This window comes from Rhineura floridana, chromosome 1 (genome assembly GCF_030035675.1).
Source record: "Rhineura floridana isolate rRhiFlo1 chromosome 1, rRhiFlo1.hap2, whole genome shotgun sequence".
Classification (NCBI taxonomy): Eukaryota; Metazoa; Chordata; class Lepidosauria; order Squamata; family Rhineuridae; genus Rhineura; species Rhineura floridana.
The window spans coordinates 175,999,961-176,010,763 of NC_084480.1; the positions used below are offsets into that span (position 1 = coordinate 175,999,961).

General features: G+C 42.0%; 1 protein-coding gene across 1 annotated transcript; it reads right to left on the minus strand.

The window, feature by feature from the left end:
• Nucleotides 1-2,282: 2,282 nt before the first annotated feature.
• On the minus strand, nt 2,283-6,846 carry GRPEL1 (GrpE like 1, mitochondrial). The gene is made up of 4 exons (XM_061587436.1): nt 6,705-6,846; nt 4,945-5,110; nt 4,271-4,352; nt 2,283-3,160 (listed from the first exon to the last, which is right to left on the minus strand). The coding sequence occupies exons 1-4, from the start codon at nt 6,785-6,787 to the stop codon at nt 2,814-2,816; spliced, it is 678 nt and encodes a 225-aa protein (XP_061443420.1). The 5' UTR covers nt 6,788-6,846; the 3' UTR covers nt 2,283-2,813.
• Between the last annotated feature and the right edge of the window lie 3,957 nt (nt 6,847-10,803).

The following is a 10,803-nucleotide window of genomic DNA, read 5'->3' on the forward strand; positions in this document are numbered from 1 at the left end:
CATGCAAGTCAAACTATAGGCAAAATTTAAAATGTGGCATCCAATCTGGCCTTAAAAAAAGAGTCAATACCCAAGTCTGTTTTTTTTAAAAAAGGCTAAGACCATGAGACCAAAGGCCCCTCTAGTTCACCAAGTTGTTTTTACAGTGGCCAACTAGATCCCTAGGTGCAACAGTGCTCCTCCCTGCTTTTGTAAGTCTTGATTACTGGTATAGAACCACACTGCGTCCAATTGTCAAGGTAGTATATAGCCATCATGGCTAGTAGTGATCGATAGCCTTATCCTCCATTAATTTGCCTAATCATTTTAAAGTCATTCAACATGGCAGCCATCACTAAACCTTGTGGGAGCCAATCCCACAGATTAACGATACGCTGTGTGAAGAAGTGTGTTGAATCTCTCACCATTCAGCTTCCTATCCACTTTCTCCACCCCATGCATAATATCATCTCTACCATGTCCCACCTTCACTTGCTTTTTTTTTCTAAACTAAAAAGCCCCAAATGTCATATTTCCTCAAAGGGGAGAGCCCCTTGATCACGTTGGTTGCCCTTTTCTAGCTCCGCAATATCCTTTTTGAGGTGAGGCAACCAGAATTGTACATATTATTGAAAGTGTGGTTGCCCCATAGCTCTAAATAATGGCATTATTATATTGGCAGTTTTAGTTTCAGCTGCATTCCTAATGATACCCAAGACATAATTCAGCTGCTGTACATTGGGTTTTCATCAAATTATCTCCTGCAACTCCAAGGTCTCTTTCATCAGTCACTGCAAATTCAGACCTCATCGTATGTGTGAAATTAGGGGGTGGTTGCCTGGTTTCGGAGCCCCTGTTAATCTTTTTTTGTTTTAGGAGTCTTGAACAATTTAGTATCATCAGTAAACTTGGCTTCCTCAATGCTCATTCCTAACTCTATATTATTTATAAACAAGTTCAAAAGCACATCTCAATACTGATCCTTTGGGAGACTCCCATTTTGTATACCCCTCCCCTGGGAGAACTATTCATAAATAAGCTCCTTTTCATCTACCTATCAAAGTTGGCCCATGGAGGTGGTGGTGGGGAGATTTGGACACTGAGCCAAAAAGTTCCCCATTCCCGGTCTGGGAGCACCTGATGTTACTAGTTTTAGGCCTGAAGTCAAATAAGCTTGGGTGTAATATGTGCCTGCATCAGAGACTACTAAAAGTGGGACTTGTGAATAATAAAATAAGCATTTAGAAAAAACAGTTTGTCACTTTTGCTAACACAAAATGGCAAAGTATACACCCATCTAATTATCTGTACAATTATCCTTGTTGAGATCAATCATCGTCAAGCTGGGATCAAATATTACCCAACAGATATAGGATGTTACTTAGCATCTAGTGGGAATCAATACAGACACAGGAAAAAAAAGGCTGGCAAGAATGGCAGCTATATGCAGGGGTAAGGAACCTCCAGCCCATGGGTCTAATTAAGCCCACCAGGTGACCTCCTTTGGCCTGTGAGGCCATTTTGGTCAAGCCATGCCCATCTGCTCTACACTTGACATCATGATGTCACATGCGGGGCAGGTAAAGATGGAGTTCTGCCAATGATCAGCTGATCAGAAACACTTTGCAGACTGTTTTGCCTGCAGTTTGATTTCAAATTTCATGGGTAATTTCATTTGATGTCAGCCCTCACCACCTGTCAAATTTGACCCATCAGACAGATCTAGTTCTCCATGCCTGGCTCTATGCTACCTTAGGGATCAGAAGTACCATGTCTCTGCCTACCAATTGCTGGGGAACATCAATGAGATCAGGCTACTGCCTTCACATCCCACTTGTGGGTTTCCCATAGGCATCTGGAAGGCTACGGTTGGAAACAGGATGTTGGACTAGATATTGGTTTCATCCAGTAGGGGTCTTATGTTCTTACAGTTAACTGCGAGGATTCTACACACACTGTTCCTAACACACACTTCCAGGCAACTGCATTTGTGGAAAAGAACAGGTATATCTTCCCTTCCTGAGCTGCCCATGTATCACAGAGAACTCAGAAGTGAAGAGGAAGCACTCAGATTTTATGTCGGTCAGGTGAGACTGCAGCCCTCCCATCCACTCCTTTTGCTGTGCCAGAGGACTGGGATGAAGCAGGGAGAGAAATGGTGGATATAAATACTGGTTTGTTTGAAAACCAGCTGACATTTGTGGACTCTTAAATGTATAATTTAGTTGAGTGCCTGCAAATACATACATAATGAACATGCCTGGCCAATCCTTTGAAATTGCTTCAATAAATCAGTATAGCAATTGTCATTTCAAAGTTGTGCAATGTTATTTAAACTAAGTGAACATTTACACTAAGTACTTGTGTTATTTCAAATACAATTAAATGCTTTCCATGGGAACAGAAGCAATGTAAATAGATATAGGCTGGCGTCCAACTCTGTATCCATAAAAGAATAAAGCAAAATGCTAATGTATACATATAAAATGACACTGAAAGATCAAATATTTTCATTCTGGACAACCAATATTTCATTATTCTTGTTAATAAACTGCTTAATTACAATGCAGAATACTTTTCAATAATCACCATACTATTATTCAAAGAATATAGATGGCCCATGCTTGCAATTCATCCCACTCACTTTGTTGTCCTTTCCACATTATCTGTATTTATTTTTAAAAACACATTTTCTACACTTCATTTGCATCATTGCTTCATCCACCGTTTAGTTTAGCCTCCCACATTTTTTGCTGAATCATCACTATGTTTAGTGGGTCTTTATGTGGTTATCTATACATTTTGTTGCACTCTAATTCTTTGAGATTACACTGCTAAGGTTCTTTCACAACACCTACTAAAGCGGGTCTCAAAGTACGGCCATGCAACTTATAGCCAACCTTGGATACTAAGGCAACAGTGCCAGGCTCTTTGCCTTCCATGGGAACATGGAATAATGCTTCATGTTCATAGGGATCAAACTTGGCTCCAAGAGGATTCAGTTTCATCAAGCCATGTTTTTTGAACACTTTCTGTATTTGAACTTCAGTCATGGCAAGACCTTCATAAAGGTTTTTGAGATAAGGGTTTTCATCTTTGAGTTCCTCTTTGGGAACACTTTCAGTTGCTTTTTCCAGAACATCAGCAACTTCCAGTAAGTCCTTGCAGAAACTCTGAATTCCTAAAACAGGAAATCACAATAAAATTTCAGACAACCCTTAAAGATGTATCAACATTTCATCGGGCAGTGAAAGGAAGACAATTTCTGATTTTCTCACAAGATTCAAAGTTCAGGGAGATAAATGCTAAAGATTACCAATTATTACCAATACAAAAATGATAAGCAACTGAATTTCAACTTCATTCAGATTTAGCCTTAAGATAATGAGAATATATCTGTATGCATTTATAGAACTGGAACATGAAACTTTCAGCTGGAAAATTACAAGCAGCTTAAATCTTTTCACATCCACCCTCAGCCCTAAACTGTAATATGGGAATGTGAATTTTTTCTTCTCTGTAGAATGGCATGATGACAGCAGGTCTCCTGAACGTTTAACTGCTATACAGGAAATGGATACTTGGCAGATGCAGTTTGTTGTTCAGAGATTTTGCACCTTGTGGAATTCCTTTTTCTATAGTTACTTAAAACCAGCAGTGGGGAACCTCCAGCCTGGGGTCCTAATTTGGCCTATGAGACCAGTTTACCTAAAGCCAGGCACACCTGACATCATATACAAGTACAGGTGTGGGGCGCATAAAGACACTGTTTCTCTTTGATTGCAAGGTTTGATTTCAAGCTACCTGGGCAAAGGAGGCAAGGTTTGCAGGTGCCACCAATCTGCTGATCATCAGCAGCTGCAAAGGGTTTCCAAACCTTTGCCAGCATTGTTTGATTTCAAACCACACAGGCAAAGAAAAACACTTCACATGATGGCAGACATGGAAGATGGGAGCACTTCACATGATGGCAGACATGGAAGATGGGAGCAGCCCACTATCTGGATCTAGTTCCGCACCCTTGCTTAAGAAAAATGATCAGGCCTCCTTTGTATCTGGCCTCTTTCTTTTCTCCTATGCTTACAAAACAAAAGAGAAGTATGGTTATGTCCACCCATTCAACCCACAAGCTGAAAAAAGTACTTTGAACCATCTATGTGTTTCAGTCTCTCGAAGCAGCATGTACCACTGCAAGAAGTGGCAGTATTGTTTCTGAAATTTCCAAGCTTTAGCCTTCATTTGTAGTTATGATGCCCCAGTGCTAGTACCAGCAAGTAAAGCCTACACCTACCATATAACTTTGCTTCTTCTACCAATTTTTGAGTTCTTTGTCGCAGATTTTCTGCATCTGCAAGGGCACGTTTATACTTGTCCTGGAAAGGAAGAAATGCACAGTGAAAATGCAGCATCTACTTCCCTGTGTTAAAAACACCCAGGAGACAAAGGAAAGAAAAAAATGAGCAAGTCAGGTAAAACACACCATCCTAACTGTGCTCCCAGATCAACTGGGCTATCTCTTCCTCCCATTGCTGCGTGTAATTTGTAAAGTATAAGGTGTTCAGTAGAACTTTATCAGTGTTGTGATCCCATGGGTGGGTAGGGGAGAATAATGGTTGAAAACAGGAAGAAATCTAAAGTGACACTCACAATTTACTTCAACAATTTGCCGTTCTGTTAAATCCTACAAGTATCTGCCACTGTTAAAAGCAACATCAGTTCATGTTGCAAACCACAGAACACTCCTTTTTTGTGGCATCAGGGCCCAAATAATTAAGATAAAAATCGATTCAGAAACCCTCAGTTTATTAACTATATACAACCTAACAATTCCCTTTTTAGACAAAGAGGTAACCTAACTTTAGTCCACCAGTAGGGACTACAGTAAAACAAATTACTGAAAAGCAAGTGTCACACCTATCCACCATTTGATGGCTGTACAAATATTTAAACTAAAATGAATCTTACAGTAACTTCTTTTAATTGTTCTTCCAGTTTGGTCTTTTCTTCTATTAGTATCTTTTCAGGAGAGACACTATCAGATTTTTGTTCCTGTTGGGTCCGATTTGGCTCCTCTTCCAAGTTTGGTCCAGTGCTTTTCTCCTGTGTCACTGTGCAAAGCAGTTGAGAAGTCCTGAAAGAAAATCAGGTTTAATAAAATTCAAAGCAACTTTTTCAGACTGAGAGTACAAGAGAACACCTTAATCCAGAATACTTTACACCAAGAAAATAGCATACCTTGTACCAGAGAAATAACTGCTTGTTAATACAATTTGCTCTAGAACTGCTTTAGCAAATCTATGTGCCTTTCTGATTGTTAAAGAAACCTCTGTAAACTGAGTATTGATCATCATGCAACAAAACTCTACACTGATAGTCAAATATTAAATTTGACAGGAGGCCAATCCAATAACCCATTTTGATTTATCCTTGGTAAAGGAAAGACTAAATTCAGGTTCTAGGTCTTCAAGGACATATTTTTTCAGTGAATTTATCATAGCTGGTTTGCAAGGATGTTTACATCCACTATTGACTAGGAACACTAGGCTATGCTTTGTTTTTATGTTTATTTGTTGTACATTGCCCTGGGATCCATCTGGATAAAGGACAGTTCATAAAATTTTAAAATAAATATTCAGGGCTACCTTTGAAGAGTGTTTCGAAACTTTGTGCTCAAAAAAGGTTGGCAACCCGATTTAGGGCTTTGAAAGTCAAGCGTCATCATAATATATTGAAAACCATATAAACATCAAAACTATTTTTAAACTGAGCTAGTTAATGTTTAGCAAAATGCATAGTTGATGTATTTGCATGTGTAGGCTAAAGCCCTTGAAGTAATCTAGAGTTTGGCAGTTAAGGCAGTTTTGCAAGCTTCACTGTAATGAACTTCTACAAGTTAGTGGGAACATGATGGCTATCTTCTCCCTCCACTATCAGAGGCAGTATGCCCAAGAATACAATTTGTTGAGAATCACAAGTGAATCACCTATCGCACTCAAGAATCACCTATCGCACTCAAGTCCTGCTTGTGAGCTACCTGTAAGCATTTGGTTGGCCGCTGTAAGGATAGGATGCTAGAATGTTGCAGTAGGGCTTTTCTTAGGTTGTCAGGCCTGCCCTCTGGCCACGCTTCCAGGGTAGTGAGTGAAAAATGGTTCCACAGCTACTTCAAGAGAAACACTTGCAAGCAGAACTAGACCACCGTACCTCTCATTTGACTTTTAACAGACAGACCTCTAGAAAATTGAAATTCCTTTAGAACAGATACTGATACGCCGTAATACCTACGTGAGTTTCAAAAGCTTCCCACTGGCATGCGGCAACAGGAATAGCTCTACACAGGAGCAGCTCTACACGGCAGAACCATAGCGGAACTAAGGATACCCGAAGCCTTCCTCAAAAGAACCAAACATTTACTAAGGTGGATCGGTTGCTGAGAATTATTTTGAATACCGCCCTAAGGAAAGGCAGCTTTAACTGCTTCAAGAGGAAAAAGAAGACAGAACAGTCATTCCTTGAAACGTCTCCGCTTAACGCCGAGAAATGAAGCCAGGAAAGGTCACCTCCTCCCCAACTACGTGGCCCACCACCCGAAGCGCGTCTAATCGTCAGGATACGGGCCTCTCTCTATTTCTTCCACAGCAACCTCCCTGGGGCTTTGGAGACCGAACAGAGCGGTTGCCCCCATAACGCTTCCCAGTAGAGGGCCTCTATCTTTTCCATCTTACCGCTGCGGGGGCCGCGCAAGAAGAAAGACCGCTCGCCCTGCCCGCCCAATCAGCTGCTGCACGCCCCACACGGCCGCCGCCATGCCGCCACTCTGCCTCTTCACCTCACGCCCAGCAGAAACATAGTCCAATCAGCAGGCAGGTCCAGCAGGCTCTGCGAACCACATAGCCAATCAGCAACGCTCTTGGGGTCACGTGCGTACGGGAAAAGGATGTCGCCGTCCAGGGCTTGAAGTTCGTTGAAGGAAAGGGAACTCTCATCATTTTTGTGGCGTCAGAACTTGTCATGACTGCCGAAGGCCGAGACGCGGATATGGGCTGATACACTTCTAAATGGGAATGAAGTTGCGACTCACGGAAGGGGGGGAATATAGACTTAATAATTAGAAACACACAGGCATTCAACTTCAGGGTTCGATTAGATCCTGTGTCCCCCCCCCCCCGAGGCAGAAGCGATAGGAGACAATGGAGAAATTTACGATTTATTTATTGCTTAGCGTACTTGCAGTTAGGTACCGCCAAGAGTTACTGCTCTTTCTTTCTCAGATCTTTTTCTTGAATGGAATGTCTTATGTTTTAATTTTTTAACAATTAAAAATAGTGCAAATACAGTTGCCTTCAAGTCGATGCCGACTTATGACGACCCTATATGGTAAGCGATAGAATTCTTTGAGAGTGTCAACAAGCATATAGATAGAGGTGATCCAGTGGACATAGTGTACTTAGACTTTCAAAAAGCGTTTGACAAGGTACCTCACCAAAGACTTCTGAGGAAGCTTAGCAGTCATGGCATAAGAGGAGAGGTCCTCTTGTGGATAAGGAATTGGTTAAGAAGCAAAAGCAGAGAGTAGGAATAAACGGACAGTTCTCCCAATGGAGGGCTGTAGAAAGTGGAGTCCCTCAAGGATCGGTATTGGGACCTGTACTTTTCAACTTGTTCATTAATGACCTAGAATTAGGAGTGAGCAGTGAAGTGGCCAAGTTTGCTGACGATACTAAAGTGTTCAGGGTTGTTAAAACAAAAAGGGATTGCGAAGAGCTCCAAGAAGACCTCTCCAAACTGAGTGAATGGGCGGGAAAATGGCAAATGCAATTCAATATAAACAAGTGTAAAGTTATGCATATTGGAGCAAATAATCTTAATTTCACATATATGCTCACGGGGTCTGAACTGGCGGTGACCGACCAGGAGAGAGACCTCGGGGTTGTAGTGGACAGCACAATGAAAATGTCGACCCAGTGTGCGGCAGCTGTGAAAAAGGCAAATTCCATGCTAGCGATAATTAGGAAAGGTATTGAAAATAAAACTGCCGATATCTTAATGCCGTTGTATAAATCTATGGTGCGGCCGCATTTGGAATACTGTGTACAGTTCTGGTCACCTCATCTCAAAAAGGATATTATAGAGTTGGAAAAGGTTCAGAAGAGGGCAACCAGAATGATCAAGGGGATGGAGCGACTCCCTTACGAGGAAAGGTTGCAGCATTTGGGGCTTTTTAGTTTAGAGAAAAGGCGGGTCAGAGGAGACATGATAGAAGTGTATAAAATTATGCATGGCATTGAGAAAGTGGATAGAGAAAAGTTTTTCTCCCTCTCATAATACTAGAACTCGTGGACATTCAAAGAAGCTGAATGTTGGAAGATTCAGGACAGACAAAAGGAAGTACTCAGCGCGTAGTTAAACTATGGAATTTGCTCCCACAAGATGCAGTAATGGCCACCAGCTTGGATGGCTTTAAAAGAAGATTAGACAAATTCATGGAGGACAGGGCTATCAATGGCTACTAGCCGTGATGGCTGTGCTCTGCCACCCTAGTCAGAGGCAGCATGCTTCTGAAAACCAGTTGCTGGAAGCCTCAGGAGGGGAGAGTGTTCTTGCACTCGGGTCCTGCTTGCGGGCTTCCCCCAGGCATCTGGCTGGCCACTGTGAGAACAGGATGCTGGACTAGATGGGCCACTGGCCTGATCCAGCAGGCTGTTCTTATGTTTACCATTGCTTTCCTCTGAGGCTGAGAGGCAGTGACTAGCCCAAGGTCACCCAGTGAGCTTCATGGCTGCATGGGGATTCGAACCCTGGTCTCCCATGTTGTAGTCCAGCACCTTAACCACTGCACCACACTGGCTGTCTGAAAAATACAGTATATTATCCCCATATGGCAGAGGTGGGGACCTAGGACTGTGTCATTATCCCTGTCACAATGTTAAAATGGAGAATACAAATTAAACCAAAAACTAGATGGGGGTGCTTCCACACATGACAGTTTATTGTGGACTCGGTGAAGCTCATGCATGCAAGATTTTGGGTGTCCACACAATTAATTAATTAATTAATCTATATATCTATTTATTTATATACCGCCCTTTCTCCCAGTAGGAGCCCAGGGTGACAATGACAATGGCCTCAAGAAAAGGCCATATCTGTCCTGCCCCTGCCCAATTTAATATAGATTTACCATTTCCACAGGAGTTACTCATTGGATTTTATGTGGAAACAGTAAATCCAGATTAAATGGGAAATTATATGGGGTGGCATTCTGATTAGGACAATATTGTGTGGGCACTGCACAAAACCTGTATGCACAGAGTCCACACGAAGTGCTATGTGGAAGTACCATGTGAAACTGTAGTGCCTTGACATTATCAAGAGGCTTTGCCTTTTTGTCTCATGGCTTGAAGGCTGAGCTCTCTCCACGCAGAGAGAACTACCATGCATGCCATACACTTCAAATAGCATGGCATGGAAACTCTCAGTAAAAACCGGGATAGTGTAAAAGCTGGAAAGTAATGGGTCAGAATTCCCCCTTTATTTATAAAATTCATTCTAAAAACAATGGGATGTGTTATTTTTATTTATCTATTTATTTATTATTTGATTTATATCCCACCCTTCCTCCCATCAGGAGCCCAGGGCGGCAAACAAAAGCACTAAAAACACTTTAAAACATCATAAAAACAGACTTTAAAATACATTAAAACAACGTTAAAAACATTTTTTTAAAAAAAGCTTTGAAGACATCTTAAAAAAAGGATAAAAAACATATTGTTTAAAAAAAAGGTTTAAAAACATTAAAAAGCAATTCCAACACAGAAGCAAATGTGTTAGAGACACTTGAGAACAGTATTTAGAAATGAATCCTTTCTGGTATTCTACTTTCATACCTCTTCACACAGAAAACCCATCCAAAACAGAATGGGCCAGAACACCAACTTCCAAGCTAGCCAAACCGACCAAATACACCAGTCACACATGACTAGATGGGATTGGTTCAAGAAGCCACAAAATGACATTCCAGTACCCATTCCAGGCAATAAATAGTATTTTGGAAAATAGCCCGAAACACCAAACTTCTGAGCTAGCCAAATGAACTAAATTGACAAGTCAATTGTAAATTGGGAGGAAAGGTGAGAGAAACTCAGCAGAATCTATACCTTGCTGTTGCCTCCTGAATAACTCCATCTGTAGAATTCCTCAGGTGTCAACTGCTACTCCCTGCAAGGCCTTGGGTGCCAACTGAAACCAGTTGGGGCTATCGAGGGAGAGAGCAACTGCCAGAGGGTGGGGAAGAGAGCTCCCCTTCATGAGAGCCACCTCCAGCCAAGGCAAGCGCCTTGGCGTGCGCAAAGGGAGTCTCTCAATGCGCACTTAGCACAGCACTTGGAGTCACCAAGGAATTGCCCAGTGCAAAGCAGGCAGTTGAGGAACCCTCTCTTGTCTATAAGAACCAACACAGAGGGGCTGTTCAGAGGTTTACCAAGACAGCAAGTGGGGTTACATAAATTGCTTGGGGCAGGAGAGAGGGGAAGCGAGAATTTGGTTTGCTGTTGCAAACGACATAAGAGGGTTTTACTCATTTATTTTAACTTCTTAATTTTTCAGTATCAGGCTCCTTTTAACATGTGTCGGGGTAAGAGTAGTTGGGGGCCTGGCACTGAGGTAATATTGGGCAGGGGAAGTAATAGCGGTGGGAGGCAGACTGGCCGTTACAGGGGAAGGGATGCAAGACATCTTTGTGCTTGCATCCCTTCCGGTCCCTCTTCCAGCCCCTGGGACACTGCTAGCTATGCTGGGAACTCCCTGGATCTTACTGTTCTGCTGATA